The following is a 21120-nucleotide window of genomic DNA, read 5'->3' as shown; positions in this document are numbered from 1 at the left end:
TCACACCACCAGGCTGAAACCCAGGGAGTGGGCAACAGTGGGTCTCTCAACTGCGAACAAGCCAAACTGACAGGAGTGACCACTGCAGGGGCAGCCACTGACTTACGTGTTCATGTCTCTCAGCAGAGCCAAACGCTGCAGTAGCCCTCCCACCAGGCCGTGAGGGGGGGACTCTTCCTGCTTGAGCAGTCGTGTTGAGAGCCTATGCATGGCCTACCACTCACAAGCCGGGACGCTCCCTCTGCTGACCTCCAGAGTCCTTGGCCAACCTCTAATGACCATGCGCAAAGTGGCAGGCCAAAGGTGTTGCAGCTGAGGATGCTACTAGTGAGTTATCAACTCACCGGCCAGGCAATGGGTTTACAAGCAAGTGGCCAGGCCTTCTGCCAGAACTGGTACAGGAGCCTCAAAGGCACCCCACTATCCTTGCCCCCCACAAACCTGGGCCTAGGAGGATGAACCTTATTCCAGCTAGAGGCTGCCAATCTGATCAAGGGTTGAGGTAACAGTGGGGGATGAAAGGCAGCCTGAGGTACATGCCAGATGCAGTCTTTGAGGATCTCAGGCCGGCCTTTTCCTGGTCACTCATTTCTGGCCCTATGGCTGCTTATTAGAACATGGAGTTGAGGAGACCCAGGCTGCTATGCATTGAGAGCTGGATCTAGGGGTTCCTCCCACCAGCCCACAGGCCTTAGTCACCAGAGGCAGTCCCAGGGAGCCCAACAACCCATCCACACAGCATTACAATGAGTCCCAGTGTGAGCTAGGAGGACTAACAGGAGACAACCCACCCCCTCCCTCCAACTCTAGGAACCAGGCAAACAATGCTATGAAAACTCAATGCAAGAGGCTGCAGCCATAAAATTCTGTTTAAGACAGATAACATGGAAAAAACGTTTATATGTTAAGTACAAAAAGGACATAAAATTGTATATACAGTAGAATAACAACTATGTAAACACACAAAAAATCTATGCACAGAAATGTCTAGAGAAACACTAAACACCAAAAGATTAGCAGTGGTAACATTTTGGTGGCAAACTGATTCTTTTTAAAAGTCCCAGATTTTTCTTAATAAGCATTAATTATGATTGCAACGGTTTTCTTAAAAAAAAAAAAAATACCCCACTGGCTGGTGGTTGAGCAGTGCAATGTCACTGTCACATATAAATCAGAGGCTTTGGCCCTGACTCTTGAGAGCGTGGTGCGCCCCCCACCCCCAGGAGAGCTTAAGCACCTCTGGCTCCTACTGAGGGTGTCCTGGCAGCCCTGGTGCTCCTCAGCCTCTCTGACCCACAGACTCTTTTCTCCCTTAATTCTGCCTTTTCCCACTACCACATCATCTTCGGTCACTTCCAGCTGCATCCTTCCCTCTCCTTCCCAACTCAGGAGCCAGCTCTGCAGCCACAGGTCCCCATAAATAGAAGCAGTGCAGTGCAGTGCATATTTTCAAAGGACATGGTGCCTCAGCTTTGGACACACAGGAACTCAATACAAATCATTTTCCTGCTGATAGACAAGTCATGGTGGCTGCTCTGGGTACAGATATGTTAATTATGCAGGCTTTCTTATTAACCTGTAGTTCCAAGTACTTTCTCTGAACAGTTATTCCTACCATGAATTTTCTATCCTGGAAAGCCAGGGGTGGGCAGTAACAGCTCAGATCACTTGGTTTCTAAAAGTCCCTCCACGCTGAGAATGCAGAGCTATATGGTGTGTGGCACCTCAGAAGCTGCAGATTCCAGCCTATGTCTGGGAAAGACGTATGCCCCTTGCTTTTAAGGTTACGGAACAAGCCAAAAAGTAACTGCTAAAAAAGCAAAACAAAACAGTAATTGCTAGCAATTCACAGCCTATTCCTGCTGCTGAACAGAGGCAGTAATGGCTTGCTTTCCCCACTAGCAGCTAGGTACTCTTGGGGAAGTCAAACATAACCTTGTTGAGCCTGTTTCTGGATCTGCAGGGAATGTGTTACTTGCTTAGATGTTTGGGAACTTAGTGAAATAATATGCCACTTGTCCTGCTCTAAGAAGGCCATGCAGGGGAAAAGGCAATGAGCTACGTGCAGCTCACCTCAACCCCGATCAGGAATCCTCCCTCTCCCAGGAGAAGGCAAGGAAAAGAAGTTAAGAAAGCAGACATACCAGGTAAACAGGAGTGACCTATAATTGGCAAAGAAGCCTCAGACAAGCTGAAAATGCTCTGGTTCCAGCATCCTGTCCCCAAATGCTGGGAGCCAGACACAAAAGGCATGCAAAAGTGACTGTCACACACATACAGGCGCAGACAGAGCATCACTGGGCAAAAAGGGGGCTAATACTGCAGAGAAGGCCCCAAAGTGCGGCTTGAGGAACACAAGGGAGTCATTCCAAGACCCTCATTTAGCTGCCATGGGGACAGCAAACACTCAAAAGCTTTGCTTTTGTTCAGTCTCCCAAAGGGAAAAAGGTAATAGGGAAGACTAACACTTGTGACAAACACTATTAGCAAGAATGCAGTCTTTCTCCTGGGGCAGAGGACTCTATCTCCTTCAGATACTTTTTAAATATGTGTGTGTATACACACACACACACACACACACACACACACACACACACACACACACACACACATGCATACATACATATATGTATGCACACACATGATATATTTAAATGAAGGTGTACACACACTGTGCTAAAATACAAACAACAGAAATTCCAAGTCATATATAAAAAGGCTGAATATAACATATAACATATAACACAAGCCTAGAGCCAGCTCCTGGTTGGGAGCTGGGGAAGGGGTGGTATCATCTGGAGACTATGTACACAACTTGCAGTGGGCAGGGAAGGCATCAGTGTAAACAACTCAGACTCACTCCACAATACTGGCCCACAGAAAAGCGTGATGTATCTCATGTACAAAAATAGACGCCCACCTTGCTTCTGTATACAACCAAACTTGGCAGGCACCCAGAAGGACTGTGTGTTAGTTTTGATGACAGGGCACCACACCAAGCTGCTGCTAAACCTCCCAGCCCTAGGAACTCATCTGCTACCCCTCCTCCCTCACCCAGAGCCTGAGGCACACCCAGATCATCCACCCTCACATGACTAACTTGCAAGGCTTCCTGGCAAGCAAGGTCCTTCTGTATCTGTCCCTTTCTGACCCTAAGATATATGGAGACTTATTTCTGTAAATATTTGGCCCCTAAGTAACATGATGGTTGTGGATAATGCCACAATGACACAGGGAGAACCAGTAACAAGACATGCAGGGTGAGGGCAAGGGGCACTGAGCTGCCCCAGCATCTCAAAACCAGAACTGTGGCTTCCCACGCATTTATGGGGGTGGGCAAAGGGATGTGCAGAATTAACAACTTCACCGACTCCTCAGCAGCAAATACATTCAAAACTGAAGGTGTCTTGAGGGCCCCACTATACCCTAGTCACGAGTCTGGTCACTCCTCTGGAGGAGCTCGGTGCAGTGACAGCTGGAAAATCTGAGTCCTGATTGAATCTGCCGCACCAAGAGTCCTTTTGAAGAAGCTTGACAAAGTAATTTTTTTCTTTTGAGCAAATGTACAGCACATCCTTGGGAAGGCCATGTGGAAGGATGCTCTCCAGCCCAGTCAAATGATCCAATCTCACTATTATCTTAGTTCCCTCTGAGTTTTTTCCTACTGGCCACCCTCGCTGTACAGAAAACAGCCAAGCACTATGCAGGTCAGTCATCAATGGTGGGCAACCAGAAGGCCTGGATGGAAGGAGAACATAAGTCAACTTTAAAAAGCCAAGCCCCTCTCATTTCTGAGGGTTTTTCTTACCCCTCCCCAACCATCAAGGCACCCAACCCCAAAGTTAGAGGAGTTATGGCTGGTGGCCTTCCCTCCTGACCAGTTGACTCTGGCAATCTGTGGACAAACACTCCCCCATCTATGTGAAAGTAAACATTGTCTAACTTCCACCATAGTGGTCCAGTGGTAAAGAAAGGAAGAAGTGCTGTCTGGGGAGGTGGGTGTTTGGCCTCACAGCTAATCTACCAGGTGACCTCAGACAGACCCTCTCATTCATGAGCTGTAAAAAATGTGAGGGACTGGACTGGATGGTTTTGCTGCATTTTTTTCTGACACTGTTTTCTTTGTTTAAAAAACAAAAAAAAAAGAAATGGAGCAATGTGTTCTGGGTAGGCTAGTAATGAAATGCCTCATACCCAAATACCCAGGTAGGTTTAGGAGATGCTAAGAGGAAACTGGAGGCTGAGACTCACTGATGTTTTGTTCTGCTAGTGTTGTCTAGGAAGAGACAGGGGCCTGGAGAAAACTCTAACTGGTGAGTTGTGATCAACTGTAAGAATTTCTGATGAACTTAGCATAACCTGAGAAGAATGGAAAACTGAAAGGGTACAGCCACAAAAGGCTGGTTCAATGTATTTTAAGAAGCCAAAAAGCTGTGAGGCATAGCCCCAGGTAGTTTGGGCATAAAACCAGGAGCCAGAGCAAAAAAACTGGCCTAAGATCTCCTGGGAGCTCGCGATCCCAGGTCATGAAAAGAAGAGCAAAAGTGAAAGACCAGCGCAACCAAAGATCAGATAATAGAGGTGAAATAGGGAAGCCACCAGCTGAGAAACATGAACTTGGGTGCTTGTAATTGTACCTATCTAGAACACAGCTCACTGTGCTCATTGAAGGACCCACCACCCCAACTGGAAAGGGCCCCTAGATGAAGGACATCTCCCGTTGTTCACATACCATGTTGGAACAAGCACTGGCAAAGGTCATGAACTTGGGGTTGAACTGCAAACAGGTAATGGGGCCTGTGTGTTTACCATCCAACACAGCTACTTTTATACCACTCTCTCCATTCCAGACATGGATCTTGCCATCCTCTGAACCTGAAGAGAATGATCAAGGAATATAACAGCTCAAGGCACAATACAAAGACAAGTGGCAAACAGACATGGATTGACATCTGGAGAGAGGCCAAGCTTCAGGACCCAGCCACCAGCAGAAATGGAGAGGGAGTAATGGCAGTGAAGAAAAGACACTTTGGGAACTGATCTAGACCCTAGTTATTTGCTCCTAGGCAAGTCACTTCCCCTCTAACTTCAGTTTTCTCATTTAAAAAGGGGGCTGAATACGATCACCCTACGAACATCTACACTAAGGTGACTGAATGAAGGGTTACATCAGTGCTTGTAGAGTTTAACTCTATGATGGTCCAGGGAAGACCAACATTAACGCCCGTTCCCAGAAAAGAAAGCAAAGTCAGGACAGTTTAAAGACACTATACCTTTGACATAACGTGCTACACAGAAATCTGAGAAACTCTATCTCAAAAGGATAATAAATAATATCTTAAATTAGTTAAAACTAACAGAAATAACATAATGCACAGTACCAGATAAGTAACACCCAAGGGGCGGGGGGATAAAGGAAGCTTACCAATCATAATAAACTGCGAGTCTGGAGTAAACGAGGCCTCCAGTGTGACGGCTTTGCTGTTGGCATAACCCTAAAACAAGCAGAACAATTCTCATTACAGTGCCATTAACAAAAAATAATGGCCTACAAACACTGACCCCAGCACATACATCTTCTTCTTTTTTTTTTGATGAAAAAAATTTTTTACAGTAAAATATAGATAACAATTTACTATTTTAAGTATTTTTAAGTGTACAGTTCAGTGGCACTAAGTATACTTAAAATGCTATGCAACCATTACCATCTTCTGCCTCCAAAACCTCTTCATCATTCCGAACAGAAACTTCATAATCTTTAATAGTAACTCGCCATTTCCCTCTTCCCCTGCTCCCTGGCAATCTCTGTTCTACTATCTATCTCTGTTCTAGGAAACTAATATAAAAGTGGAATCGTCCAACAGTTGTCCTTTTGTGTCTGGCTTATTTCACTTAGCATAATGTTTTCAAGGTTCATCCATGTTGTAGTACATACATCACCTTCCTTTCTGTGAAACCCTTTCTTCCTCATGCACAGTGCTATGAAGGTTTCAAATTTGGCTACCACCCTTTACAATTCACCCCCTTATCCCCAACTCCATATTCAAGAGGGTAAGAAAATGTTTATGGTCAGAAGTTTATTATATTATCTAAACACCAAACTTGAGTCACTGGGTGAGAAGTGAATGTCTCAGAATCCAAAAGAAATAATGCCACGTGCAGGAAGAAAATGCAAGTCCATGCCTCGATGAGTGAGCCAAGGACAACTGCCGGTCTCCACTAACTAGCTAACACAATTCTCAGAAGGGATGAGCATAGAAAAAAGGTAGAGTATGGGGGAAAAAACATGGTTAAAAGTTGTCAGCTCACCCCAAACGTATGCATCACCACTCCCTTGAATGCATCGATCAGACGGATGAAGCTGCCATTGGTGGAGATGAGGATGAGTTTGCCATCATTGCTGAACTTAAGCCCTGTCCACTCACAAGTCCGATCATACTGCATCTTAAATGTCGCAAATGGCCCCTGCAAAAGACAGACAGCAGCCCTAGGCCCAAGGCACATCAATAATTCCTTCTGCCAGAGCCAAATCTCATTCTATCCCTTTAGATTCCTTTTTGACTAGGGAAAGCAGAAGATGAAGTACTGCTCTGACACTTTCTAATATCTACCACATACCTCCTCTACTGTAGAAAAAGGCTCTTAAATGTCCATCTCACCCTTCAAAACTTCCATAATATCAAGACGGTTCAAAGATTCAAAGATTTACCTTATCAAAAGAGCGAAGATCATAAAGTTTGACCATTTCAGAATTGACACCTGCAGCAAAAATTAATCCTTCTGGATCAAAAGAACAAACTGGCTTGCCCTGTAAATGCATGAGACCCTGAGAAAAAAGAAATTTTAAAAAAGTTAATGAACCCAGGATCCTACCAAAAGCAAACACAAAACTAACTAAAATGAAGTTAAAAAAAAACCTGGTCTCCATGCAATTGATTTCAGATCAACCCTAACTGTATAATTTTATAGACACTGAATTCAAATAAAAACAAATCCTTGGAGTCTAAAATATATAGCTCAAAGGCTCCAGGAAAACTGCTTTTAAAGCACCAAGCCACAGATCATAATAAGTATGCACCGGATTAAGGTATTAGCTTAATTACCAGCTACCTACCAGTAAAAGATCTTCTCCAAAGTTTAAAGACTCTGGGATCCCAGGAAAGAATCACTGCTTTCCCCCTTCCTTGAGAGGGAGAGTTGAAAACGCTTAAAGTGTAACTGTGAGGCAACATTACCTGGCAGTTAGGAGACCGGAGATCCCAGAGCCGAATGGTCTTATCAAGAGACCCAGAAATGAAAGTGTCATCCACAGGTGACATGGACAAGGCCACCACCCTGCAATGCATCAAGATAAATAGTAGTTGAAGCGAAATATTAACAAGAATTGGATATGAACTCTAAACCACTTTACCTACCTATACATATGTGTTCTCCTAAAAACTCCATTTTAAGAAACACATACACAAGCAATCCGGAACAATCAAAGGCAATTAGTATAAAAAAGCAACTTAAAGCTACAGCATAAAAACATATGATTCCAATGCAAATCAAATCATAATGAAATACCACTTCATACCCACTAGCAAAGCTATAATCAAAAAGAGAGATAACAACTGTTGGTGAGGATGTGGAGAAACTGGAACCCTCATACACTGCCGGTAGGAATGTAAAATGGTACAGTTGCTTTGAATAAGTTTTATGCTTCCTCAAAAAGTTAGAGTTACTATATGATCCAAACATTCCACTCTTAGGTATATACCCAAGAAAAATGAAAACATATGTCCAAAAAATCCCCCGTACATGTATGTTCACAACAGCATTATTCATAATTACTAAAAAGTGGAAACAACCCAAATGTCCATCACCTAATGAATGGATAAAGAAAACGTGTTATTGTCATACAAGAATATTATTTGGCAATAAAAAAAAATGAAGTACTGGGGCTTCCCTGGTGGCGCAGTGGTTAAGAATCCGCCTGCCAATGCAGGGGACACAGGTTCGAGCCCTGGTCTGGGGAGATCCCACATGCTGCAGAGCAACTAAGCCCGTGCGCCACAACTACTGAGCCTGCGCTCTAGAGCCCACGAGCGACAACTACTGAGCCTGCGAGCCACAACTAGTGAGCCCGCGCTCCGCAACGAGAAGCCACCTCAATGTGAAACCTGCGCACCACAACGAAGAGTAGTCCCCACTCACCGCTACTAAAGCCCGCGCGCAGCAATGAAGACCCAACGCAGCCAAAAATAAATAAATAAAAAAGAAATGAAGTACTGATTCATATTACAACATGTATGAAGTGAAAGAAGTCAGACACAAAAGGCCACATATGATCTGGTTCCATTTATACAAAATATCCAGAATAGGCAAAGTTATAGAGACAGAAAGTAGATTAGTGGTTGCCAGGGGCTGGGAAGAGGGGAAATGGGAAGTGTTAATGGGTACAGGGTTTCTATTTGGGGTGATGAATATGTTCTGGAATTAGATAGTGGTGATGGTTGCCCAACTCTGTGAATATACTAAAAACCACTGAATTGTACACTTTAAAAGGATGAATTTATGGTACTGAACTATATCTCAATTTAAAAAAAAAAAAGCATGATTCCTTAACTAGAGGTTTGTGGACTACACTGTTGTTCTCAAACCTGAGTGGCACCAGCATCACCTGGAAGGTGGGTTAAAACAGATTGCTGGGATCCACTGCCAGAATTTCTAATCCAGTAGGTCTGGGGTGAGGTCTGAGAATCTGTGTTTCTAACAAGCTCCTCAGTGATGGTGAGACTGGTGGTTTGGGCCCCACACTTAGAGAGCCACAGCCCTATGCTAATAGCCTATGCTATATTTCTGATATGGGTCCCCTCTTATGGTTACACCAGTCACTCACTGAAAAACACTTCTTCCAAGGCCTCATCCTGAGCTCTCTTGTCCCCTCTGCTCATGTTCTTGCTCTGCCACGCTCTGCATTGAGGACACCCATCATCTCCCCGGCATTTGGGCCCAGCCCGTGGAGAAGGATGGCATGTGACTCCACTTTACTTGCCTCTTGGAGCATGCCACGGCCCTAACCAGAGGGATCCTTGAGGTCCGTGGGCTATGACCTGTACAGTGCCTATGAGTCTGTAGTACCATCTACAGAGGAAGCCCTTGTGAAAATGGACACTCAGATGGCTCTTCCTTCTGGGTGTTATGGAAGAGTAGTTCCACATTCTGCCTTGGCTAAAAAATGCTTCACAGACAAAGGAGCTGGTGTCACAGGTGAAGATTACAGAGGAAATATTGGTGCTATACTGTCTCATTTTGACAAAAAAAAAATTGGAGTAAAAAAAGTGGATCAAATTGCACAGCTCATTTGTGAATGGGTTTTTTAAATGTAGAAATAGAAGAAGTTCAAATTTTGGATGACTCTGAAAGGGGTTCAGGAAGTTTTGGTTCCACTAGAAAGAATTAAAATGTATGCCATGAGTAAAAAATGGAAAAATGTACTTTTTCTTAAAGTTTTTGACCAAAAAAAAAAAAATTCTTCCAATATAACTAAATTAACATTTGCACTAGATCATCAACTTAAAAATTTAAAAGATACTATAAGCCAAAATTTCCTGGGAATGCTGAGGTGGTAATAAAACGGAGTGAGCAGAATGCATATGAACATGTAATTTTACATCACAGTATTCAGGTCAAAAGTTCAGAGGAAGTCTATCTTGGCACAAGGCTCTACGATGAGAGGTAGAGGGAATACAAGGAGGAACAAGACTTCAACTCTAAGGAAGCTTAACTGTCTAGTCCAGACAACGTCCAAGAGAGGGTCAGAGAAGGCTTTCAGGAAGAAGCAGCACCTGTGGTGAACAGGGTTTCAATGGGAGTGGCCTTTCTGGAAGTTGCCAGATAGGAAGGCATGAGGCAGTTCAGGAAGCAGCCCAGAGTTCACTTCAACTGGAGTGGTAGGAGATAACACTGGGAAAATGGGTCAGGCAGAGGGAAAAGAATCTGACTCCAAGGTTTCTTGAGGGAGGCTGTGGTCAGAGCTGTAAAAACAGGGTGCAGAAGCAGGATGTTGAGGGACGGGGAGATTAGGAGTTGACAATAATTTACCTGAGCTAGGACAGAAGCAAAGGAGTATGGAGCACAATGACACATGAGGTTAAACCTAAGTAGAATCAACGGGATTTAACAACTCACCAGATGTGAAGGCAGGGAAAAAGTAGTGAACAGGTAACAGAGACTTTGAGTCGGGAGAATTGGAAGGGACAGAGGTGAAGAAACATGAGGCAGACAGAGGAGCTGGCCCAAGGAATTTAACGATGGATGGAGTATTGGACCTGTAGGTAGAAGTTGAGTCTGGAAATTATGGGCTGAAAATACTGATTTGGGAAGCTATCTGAGGTGAATGAAATCAGTGATGGCCCAAATACCAAGAGGAGGAGAAAAAAGCTAGGGTAGAACCTTGTTTAGAGTCAAAAAGAGAAAGAGAGGCAAAAAATAGCAAAAACAGAACCAAGATGAGAAGCCAAAGGAAAAAAAGTTTTACTGAGAGGTTAAGCACCAAAGAGTCCCAGGCAGTGGATTTTACCTGGAGGCAGCAGGGAAAGGGGAGTAAACAGCTTGGCTTAGATGAGTGAGTTAAACAGTGAATGAGTATGAGGAGGTGGAGAAGGGAATATGCAGATTATTCTTTTATCTTTGATGGCGAAAAGAAGTGGGTGACATGCTCAAGAGATAAATTTAATATAAGGAAGATAAAGAAGACCATAAGGAAGATAAAGAAGACCGAGTAGGTTTCCCCTGGTGAGTAGGGCTTCCCTGGTGGCGCAGTGGTTAAGAATCCACCTGCCGGGTTCAAGCCCTAGCCCGGGGAAGATCCCACATGCCATGGAGCAACTAAGCCCGTGTGCCGCCAATTACTGAGCCTGCGCTCTAGAGCCCGTGAGCCACAACTACTGAGCCCAGAGTGCCACAACTACTGAAGCCCGTGCACCTAGAGCCTGTGCTCCACAACAAGAGACGTCATCGCAATAAGAAGTCTGCGCACCACAGTGAAGAGTAGCTCCCGCTCACCACAACTAGAGAAAGCCCATGTGCAGCAACGAAGACGCAACGGAGCCAAAAATAAAATAAATAAAAGTAAATAAATTTAGAAGACCAACTAAGTTTGTGGGCAGCAAAGTCCAGTAAGGAGACGGAAGTAAAAACAGAGGGGTTGGTTTTCTCAAAGAAAAGGCTACTTCTTTCTCAGGGAAAGTGTTCTAAGGAAGAAAGGAGTTTAGGTGAAAGAGGAGTTGAACTCATTTTGGATGGCCTTGATTTTCTCAAAAAAGGAGGGACAAAGTCATCTATTAAGAATCAGGAGGTCACGAGGTCAAGAGATTGGGCAACTGGGAAGATTGGAAAGAATTTCAAACAACTGCAATCAACTCTTTTATTTATTTATTTATTTTTTTTTTTGCGGTACGCGGGCCTCTCACTGTTGTGGTCTCTCCCGTTGCGGAGCACAGGCTCCAGACGTGCAGGCTCAGCGGCCATGGCTCATGGGCCCAGCCGCTCCGCGGCATGTGGGATCTTCCCAGACCGGGGCACGAACCCATGTCCCCTGCATCGGCAGGCGGACTCTCAACCACTGCGCCACCAGGGAAGCCCTGCAATCAACTCTTAATTACAGACAGTATATTTGTGAACATTAATTTGACTATAAACAAGCAAAAACATCTACTTGTCACAAGCCATTCTTTGAACTACACAGTAACCAACAGCTGCCACCTCTTATCTTCAGCAACACAGAAATGCCCTTGCCCAATCAGAAGTGCAGCTGAAAACAGTGCTCTTGGTCTACCTCCTGTCAGGGCTCTGAACCACTCCAAGCTACACAGGGTTACTGTACATTTGCAAAGGAAAGCACCTATGATTAATATATCATCCAAGGGAAAATGTGTTTAACATTCAGCCCAAACTCGAAAAACTGGAGGAAAAATAACAGGGGAATTGGGATGAGACAGAGAGAAGCAACCTGCATTACAGAACAGAATAAGGGGGACTTCCCTGGTGGCTCAGTGGTTAAGAATCTGCCTGCCAATGCAGGGGACTCGGATTCGATCCCTGGTCTGAGAAGATCCAACATACCATGGAGCAACTAAGCCCATGTGCCACAACTACTGAGCCTGCACTCTAGAGCCCGCAAGCCACAACTACTGAGCTTGCACACCACAAATACTGAAGCCCTCATGCCCTACAGCCCATGCACCGCGACTACTGAAGCCCATGTGCCTAGACCCTGTGCTCCTCAACAAGAGAAGCCACAATGAGAAACCTGCGCACCACAAGGAAGAGTAGCCCCCGAGCGCCGCAAATAGAGACAGCCCACGCTTAGCAAAGACCCAACGCAGCCAAAAAAAAATAAAAATAAATATATACCTTTAAAAAAAAATAAGGAAACAAGTTTCTTGACTTTCAAAAAGTACGAAAGGAAAATTTTTTTAAAATAAATTTATTTATTTTTGGCTGCGTTGGGTCTTTGTTGCTGCATGCGGGCTTTCTTTAGCTGCGGTGAGCGGGAGCTACTCTTTGTTGTGGTGTGCGGACTTCTCACTGCGGTGACTTCTGTTTTGCGGAGCATGGGCTCTAGGCACATGAGCTTCAGTAGTTGTGGCACGCAGGCTCAGCAGTTGTGACTCGCAGGCTATAGAGTGCAAGCTCAGTGGTTGTGGCGCACGGGCTTAGCTGCTTCACGGCATGTGGGATCTTCCCAGACCAGGGCTTGAACCTGTGTCCCCTGAATTGGCAGGCGGATTCTTAACCATTGTGCCACCAGGGAAGCCAACAATTTTATTAATTTGTTTTACATATTCATTAAGCTCTTCATGTGGAACACATTTATGTAGAGCAGGGTCATGCTGAAATGGGGGCCACCTATACTGGAAGGCCTCAAACATGTAAATGTACTTTCATTAAGGGATGTCTGATATTTGGGATCCCTAAATGCCAAATGTTATTTTTACTACATAGGTTTCCACTGAATATCTTTAATCCACATTCTTCCTATTAATGTTTTAACTGAGGTTTCGGTTTATCTATGAAGTCCTACCCCTGGCCTCTACAACCTCGATTAATCATGAGTTGACTGTTTAGGGAAGGTTAACAAGAGAAGATTAAGAGGTATGCCAAACAGCGGTGAGAAACTAGCTTCAGTTCACTAATAAAATCTCTCCACTCTTTCATTCTCTGGATAACCTCAGGGATAAAAGAACTATCTACTTCTGTAACACGTGCATCTTACCTTTTGCTATGTCCAGGAAAGTATCTGATGTATTTGTTGTCATGCAAGGACAGGTAACGGATAGTATCTGTAAGAAGATAAATAAGGCATGATGATATCCTACTATTTTTAAAGGAATTTACTTTGCATTTTCATCTTGAAAAGACAAGGTCAAAGAATTCATTGTTTTCCATAATCCAAGCAAGGTATGAATAAATAATAGTGAATAACTACTTTTCACGGGACTAGAGATTTCACGTAATTCAAAAGCAGAGTTCTCAAGTTGACAGCATATACAGCAATGTTTAAAATCACTATTGCTGCCAATCTTTGGCTTCTGCATAGTTACAATGAAACTTGTCCTGCAAATATGTACCCCCCCAAAAAAAAAACTCACAACAATTTTAATGCCCACAGAATAGCAAACCTTAAAGAAAAACATATGGCTACTGAGGAAATAGACTCAAAGAATTAAACAGCCATGCTGAGCTGAGGATCAGGCTGGATTCTGGCATAAGATACTTTTGTCCAGCGTTCCCCAACAGCATGTCAACCCAACCCTCACCTCATCTTAATGTAAACTGGATACACAATTTACATTAAAACTAAATAAAATGGAAAGAGAATTAATGTTCTACTACTTCTTTTCTAATTAACCAACTATCCAATGGTCCCTTATGCAGAAAAGTGAATTATAAAGTGGCCAAAGGAAATGAGAAAATTTAGGTTAAAAAGATCACAAGAGGGCTCCCCTGGTGGCGCAGTGGTTGAGAGTCTGCCTGCCGATGCAGGGGACACGGGTTCGTGCCCCGGTCCGGGAAGATCCCACATGCCGGAGAGTGGCTGGGCCCGTGAGCCATGGCCGCTGAGCCTGTGCGTCCGGAGCCTGTGCTCCTCAACGGGAGAGGCCACAGCAGTGAGAGGCCCACGTACCACAAAAAAAAAAAAAAAGATCACAAGACATTTAAAAATCAAAGTCATGAACTATACCAAGTCATAGCAGTGAGAATTTGACAATATCCAAGAAAGAAATAATCACAGAGATTTGTGCTTGGGGCAAATAAGACAAATACTCTTAAAAACCAAATGATTCCTCTGAAAAAGCAAAACAAAAAATGATGGTGGTGGGAAGGGAACGAAGTGCCATAAAGAACAGAACTGGAAAGTACAATGCCCCTGAAAAGACTAGGAATAAGAAACAATTGTTGAGAAAAAGGTTATAGGAAATGGGGCCAAAATACAGAAAGGAAAGCATAGAAAGAACATTCTGGAGGCAAACACAACACAGAAACAAAAAGGCTGAAAGCACCAAGTCATCCCAGTGGTTCACAGGGGTACTAATAAGAGGGCATTTAACCTGGGAGAGGGAAAAAGGCACTCTTTGTATGTTCCAAAACTAAATATGGTTTTCTTTGAAAACATGTTCAAAGTTCTCGAATGACAACTATAAAGTATTCCTGGTTGTTCTATTGCTAGGAACTACTCACCTGCCCTAAGCAGGAAAAGACTTCCTCCCCATTACCTGGTTTTCCCAGAGATGAGCAGGGCGTCGCCATCCTCTCCGCCCCACTCGGTAGCTGGCGCGCTGTTCCTGGCAAGGCAGTGGCCTGTACAGTTATCTCCTGTACCGGGTGGTATCATAGACCCTCAAACTGTACAAACTACTACCTCAGCCTGGAATCAGGCAAAATGATACGGAGCGTTGGAGGAACTCTTCAGGATGGATGCACTCGAGACAGGAAAGGCAACATCCTCACAGCAGAGGCCTGGCAGCAAAGCTGCAAGTGCCACACATTTGCCTCATCTTGCACCATATTTGGAGAATCCTCATTTAATCACCCAGAAAAACACCCCAACAGAAGAAATATACCCCAATAGAAGAAATATACCATTCATTCAGATGATCACAGAGATATATTTCCTCAAGATCCTGTTTTATATTCTTGTCCAAAAGCATCAATTGCACTGCTTACTTAGAAAACCACTTCTGAAATAGAGGCATGAAAAGTATAAACGATATACTTAACTAAAAACCAAGTACAGGCAGAAAAGTCTCATTAAAAAAAAAAAAAAAAAAAGACTTCTACCCATCTGCTCTGAGGTAGGCATAACCAAAACAGCGGTCTAAGAAATCTTTGTTGAATGACATTAGAAAAATTGTACTGCTAAAAATGAAACAATCAACAAATCAGTGAGATAAGTTAAAAAAAAAAAAAAAAAAAGTCCTAACATGAAAGTGTTATAGCTCAATTCCAAGACAATCTGTCAACTGAGAATGACTTATCCCAGGGGAAAAGCAGGTAAAGGCAGAGATCCTTTATTAGAGAAAGAAATTCACAAGTTTAATTTCTAAAAATAAGTCTTTATTCTTCAAAGACATTAACTTTATTTAAAAGGAAAAAGGGAGAGACTTCCCTGGTGGTCCAGTGGCTAAGACTCCATGCTACCAATGCAGGGGCCGCGGGTTTGATCCCTGGTTGGGGAACTAAGATCTCACATGTGTGCAGTGCGGCCAAAAAAAAATAAGATAAATAAATAAAAGGAAAAAGGGATAAAATTCAAATCAAAAAGTGTCCCTGGAATCAAAGATAACTAAAGTCAGTATACTGTCCTTTGTGACACAGACCATAAATGGTTGGGCACACACCAAAAACTCTTCTAAGGTCTGCTAAACTACCATAACTCAAGCATCTGTAAAACTATTCTCAAATCTATATATTTTGAACAGGAAGGTAGCATTGTTTACCACTTGCTGTCAAGTATTCTTTCCTTTTATTTCTTCTAAAAGTATTCGTTTCAAGAAGTTCAAACCGTAAATACAATTTGTGGCTTCCTATTTCCACTCTCCACTCTAAACTGGAGACCTTTCATACTCAGTTTCAAGTCCTTCAAAAGTACTAATGGCTTGCTTGCTTCCAGCATCCCTTCAGTCATAACAATATTAGCACAGCTAACATCATAGGAAAATTTAAAGTAACTATAACCAAACAGAAGTACTCACAAAGATTCCATGAACAATTTAACAAAGGAAACCATGACCATAACTTCCTAAAAAGAAGGCTTGCTTACCATCTATTTTGTTAGAGCTGTAAACGACTGTGTTTGCTGCATGAGTGTATCTGATGAGGTCCACGCCGTATTTCTTACTGTACAGGGTTCTCTTTGGTCTGATGAGGAAATGGACAGAGAAAGAAAACCATCAAAATCCTCCATCACCAAAATCTAGGATCTTCATATAAAGAGAAGCACTTGAATGATGTGGGAAGGGTGAAGATTCTTGGTAACCTCTAACACTGAAAAGAAACAGAATTTCTTCCAAAAGGGTGGAAACAAACAGAATCAATCAAGTGCAACAGGCTTTCACCTCTGGATACCAAATGCCGAAGTTAGGAAGTGGAAGTAAATCTGAGGGCTCAAATCAGCCTTTACTACAATGTTCAAAAGTAAGCTTTGAGAAGAAGTACATCTATTTGGGAAGAAAGACACACAAAACAAGCCATAACTTCCAAGAAAGAGGAAAATGGGAATACGCCAGACCAATGAGGCCAGAACTTAAGCCATTCACTTGGAAAGAAGCTCTTTCTTTAAGAAGAAATGATTTATCAAAACCGAAACCAGATGCAAAACTGCCTTTCCTAATATAACCTAATATTTCCATCCTCTCTTACAGGTCCAAAGCACTTACTGAGCCTTTTACAAGACAAACCTCACTCTCCCTAACAAAACTAGTCATTGATTCTTTTCTCTTTACTTAAATGTAAAATCACATATTTCTAAGCTAGAGGTTATCAGTCCATTTGTTGAAGTTCCTTAAATGTTATCTTCTTCTATAGCACCTTGAAGATCAAGCTGAAACTGATCTCAGCAAAATATTTAATCAAAAACTTCATAATATTCTACATTTAGGTATAGGAGAATTTCATAAATCCTATATTAATGTTTATCAAGAAGTTAATTTATGAAAAGGAAATTCACCCTCTCAATGTAAAAGCCTCTTGAAACCTAGATGCTAAACAATCAGATGACTCAGGGAACTTTAATCATTTGCACTTTCAATTTTTGTGACGTCAAGGGTTTCCCTACATTAAACCTATTTATAAACAAGACTTCTCACTCCAAATGCACTTAATTTTCCACATTTTTACCTTTACTGAAAGATCAACTAAACAAAAAGAACAGCTCAAATGCTACCTTGTTAAGTCCACCACCCTGGGTTCTGCCATGTAGTTACTGTGTGGTAACCAGTGAGTGAGTGAACGTGCGTGTGAATGTGTGCTTGCTCTCAAAAGATAGTTGACTTTGCTCCTACCAATGGAAACAGAAGCTTACTTATCTCAGTATTTACCCTACAATAATGAAGACAGAGCCTGAAGAACCAATGTTAAAGGAAAATTTTCAGTTCCACTTATATACGGCCTATTTGTCTCAAATATATCCATAGTATTAACCTGAGATTTTGTTCTTAATAACATAAATCTTTTACCTCATATCATTTCCTAGTTTGAAAGCAAGATCCTAATGCATCCATTTCAGAGGATCTTACAGAGCTTATGCATAACATTCTTTCACAAATATTGTGGTAAGCTTCTCTGCACAAACTATGATTCTGGTGATCAGGTACGAATAAATAATATTAAATCCTTCTCTCTGAATAATTCGCATCACCTACCACAGATAATATCCTTTGTATTCTTTCAAATTAAAAAAAAAAAACAAAAAAAAAACACTCGGGACTTCCCTGGAGGCCCAGTGGTTAAGACTCTGTATGCAGGGACTGCAGGTTCGATCCCTGGTTGGGGAACTAAGATCCCACATGCTATGTAGTGCAGCCAAAAAATTAAAATTAAAAAAATCACTCAATGGATGAACTCTATTACAAAGAAAGTTTAAGTGAACAGTACACATGGAAAATATTAAGCATAAAGAATCTTATTTTAGCCATTTTCAAACTCCCAACATTAGTACCATCTAATAAAGATACTGTGCCTTCCAAGAAAATGTTATTTTCTTCCAATGTTGGTTTGACCTACACTAGTGGCAAATTTTTTCTTCACATTACCACTTAGGATCACAGATTCCTAGAGGCCAGCGAAGTGATCTGACCAATGTCACATACCTGGTCACAAGGCCAAACTAGAACCCAGGTCTCCTATCAGGTTGCTCTCTGATCACAGATCACAATGAAACAAGGTCACAATTAATCCATACGAATATTTTAAAGAGCGTGCTGTATACTATTGTATCAATGTTAAATTCCCTAATTTGGATAACTGTACTCTGGTTACCTAAGAAAACGTCCTTGTGCTTAGGAAATCCATGCTGAAGTGTTTATGATAAAGGGGCTTGATAGCTCCAAATTACTCTCTAATGGCTCAGGGAAAGAAAAAAGTGTGTGTGTGTGTGTGTGTGTGTGTGTGTGTGTGTGTGTGTGTGTGTGTGTGTGTGTGTGTGTGTGTGTGTGTGTCTACAGAGAATGACAAAGCAAACAGAGCAAAATATAACCAATTATTGGGTCCTGGGAGTTCTTTGAAACAATGATGTAACTTTTCTGCAAGTTTGTAATTATGTAAAAATGCTACATGAATGAATAAACTGCATTATGTTATAAAATTAACATTTTACTTTTAACAAGACAGCCTTCAAGTCAATGTCATTCCTACCAACCGCAGAAATTATGCAGTATTGGAGAGAAACTGTGAAGAAATGCTGCCACAACCTTCATTTTCATTGAATGAGGATATACATCTCCATCCTCAAATTCATCCAGGGAGAAGTTCTAATCTGTGCACAAGCACTAAACATTTCAAGCAAGTCAGCTTCAATTTACTTCTAGCTCCAGTACCCCACAACCCCAATCTCCACCCTAGCTTTATACGTTACTTTCTATTCCAGGCTAATGCAAGTGGCCGGACCTGGACCAAAACCCATCTATGAAATGAATAACATTGACTCACATCTCTCAGCATCAGTCCAGCTAACAATTCTCTCTTCTCTCAGGACCACCACTATAGGCCACTCTTCCACATACCGCAAGCAGATCCAGAGCCAGTTACATAATACTTTTTCCACAGCCCAAATGGGAAAAAATTGGGCTGAACAATATAGCCCAGACCAATACAGCATTACTTCAGATAACCAAATTCACAAATGAAGAGACAAGTTCCAAAAGAAAGTTTATAGAAAACATTGGTTTAAACAAAACAGACAAAAGGAACAGCTGGAGAAGGTAAAGAAAAACCCAAGGATTCAAAAAGAAGATCACAATTTAGCAAGGATTTGGAGAAAGCAAGTCTGGGGCAGGGGTGAGGGAAAGCTGACAGGTCCCCAGGGAAAAAGGCAAAAAGCTGTGCTTTTAAGACCTTGCAGAGATACAGGTGTGGTGAGTCTCCATAGGACTTGGGACAACCTAGAAATGTCATGATCAGACTCGGAATTATGGTAAGTCCAAGAGGACCATAAAGTATAATTTTTAAAAAAAGTATAAGAAGAAACACGAAATTGTCAGACGATGCTTTCTTTGTTCTACTAGGAGGTTCACATTCAGGTTGGGATGCGACAGCCAGGTGTGTCTGGCAAAAAGGAAAAGTTTTGGATGCAGGTAAAAAGTTAACTATAAACATGGGCATCAGGACTGAGGGAGCAAGAGAATGATTTGGACCAGAAAGGAAATGTCAGGGGGCCCAAAGAGGCAACAAATAAATCCTGACAGCTAACAACTGCAACCCACGCGGCCTTCCGGCAGAAGGGCGGCGGGAAGCTGAGGGGCAGGGGTCGGGTGAAGTGCCAGGGCTGAATCGAGGTGACCGAGCAGAGGGCAGAGAGAGCGAGCTGCCGCTGCTGAACGAAGCAGCAGAGCAGCCTCTGCGGTTCTGCGCGGGAGCCACAGCCGACTGGCACCTTCGACGGAGTCAGAGGAGCGTTAAAGCTACCAGCTGGGGCAGCGGTGGGCGGACCCTGCGTTTAAAGGTCAAGGTCAAGGTGTGGTTTGGTCAGAGATGCTAAGGCTCTCTGTGAGGAGACCGAAGGCAGACAAAACAAATATATGATTACTGTTATTGCTATCGTTATTTTAAAAGAAAAAAAAATGGTCTCCCGGACGGCTTCTGAGGGGACGCGGCCCCAGCGGGAGCGTGTGCAATACAGGCCGCGGGCCAGACCGGGTTAGAGGGCGGGCCGCGGGGGGAGCGCAGGGCCACGACAGGGAGGGCGGGAGGGACTCAGACCCGGGCCCAAGGCCACCGGTGCACTCACTTGCCCTCCTGGCAGTCATAGAGCACGATGGAGTCGTCGTCGCTGCTCGAGATGACCGTCTCGCCGTTGGGGCTGAAGTCGAAGCAGTTAATCTTGTCCGAGTTCTCGCGGAACACCTTGGCGACGCGGAAGCTCCGCAGCACGCTGTCGGTCAGCTTCATGGCGGCGGCTGCTGGTGGCGGCGGCGGCGGCGGCGCAGAGCCGGGGCGGAGCCCGGCGAACGGGCGGGCTGCCGAGGGGCCGACCCGGGCGGGGCGGGCGCCGCGCCGGCGGCGGGCTGGAGAGCGGCCGACAGTCGGGCCGCCTCCTCCGCTTCCTCCTCCTGCTTGTGCAACACTCTTCTGCCGGGACTATGGGGTCTCGCAGACCGGTCCTCCTCACAGTCGCCTCAGGGCCAACCGGCGCGGCACCGGCTCATTGTGTCCGCCATCTTGGGGCGACAGGCAGAAGTCGAGGGCGAGGAGCCTCACCGCGGCGCCAGCCGGGAAAGGGGGCGGGGCAGGAACGGCGAAGCGAGGCGGGGTGGCGGGGCGGTGACGTCAGCGCGGCCGGCGGGGAGTGGTGTGGCTGGGTGGCCAGAGGCGCCGGTTCCCCGACCCGCTGGGGGGCGGGAGGGGCGGGGATTCCCA

At 43.8% G+C, this 21120-nt stretch overlaps 1 protein-coding gene and 1 pseudogene across 2 annotated transcripts; one reads left to right on the top strand and one right to left on the bottom strand.

Moving 5' to 3' along the window:
- Positions 1–864: 864 nt before the first annotated feature.
- WDR82 (WD repeat domain 82) lies at positions 865–20920 on the bottom strand. The gene is made up of 9 exons (XM_082847779.1): positions 20492–20920; positions 16310–16407; positions 13262–13328; positions 7236–7335; positions 6710–6826; positions 6310–6465; positions 5426–5495; positions 4733–4875; positions 865–3738 (listed from the first exon to the last, which is right to left on the bottom strand). Exons 1-9 carry the CDS (start codon positions 20650–20652, stop codon positions 3709–3711), a joined length of 942 nt encoding a protein of 313 aa, XP_082703905.1. The 5' UTR covers positions 20653–20920; the 3' UTR covers positions 865–3708.
- LOC309966964 (deoxyuridine 5'-triphosphate nucleotidohydrolase, mitochondrial-like) lies at positions 8288–9577 on the top strand (annotated as a pseudogene). Its single transcript has 2 exons — positions 8288–8305; positions 9047–9577. The product of its transcript is annotated as a deoxyuridine 5'-triphosphate nucleotidohydrolase, mitochondrial-like (transcript).
- Positions 20921–21120: the final 200 nt, after the last annotated feature.

This window comes from Leucopleurus acutus (genome assembly GCF_964270905.1).
Source record: "Leucopleurus acutus genome assembly, chromosome: 10".
Taxonomy (NCBI): Eukaryota; Metazoa; Chordata; class Mammalia; order Artiodactyla; family Delphinidae; genus Leucopleurus; species Leucopleurus acutus.
Note: the sequence above shows the minus strand (reverse complement) of the source record. Positions and strands in the feature narration are given on the sequence as shown.

Coding starts and splice junctions, on each gene's coding strand:
- WDR82 (XM_082847779.1), bottom strand. CDS start 20,652: ATGAAGCTGACCGACAGCGTGCTGCGGAGCTTCCGCGTCGCCAAGGTG. Junction 6,466..6,709: donor ATCTTCGCTCTTTTGATAAG/GTAAATCTTTGA, acceptor TGTCTTTTGCAG/GGGCCATTTGCGACATTTAA. Junction 3,739..4,732: donor CCAGTGCTTGTTCCAACATG/GTATGTGAACAA, acceptor CCTTCCATCCAG/GCCTTCTGGTTGCCCACCAT.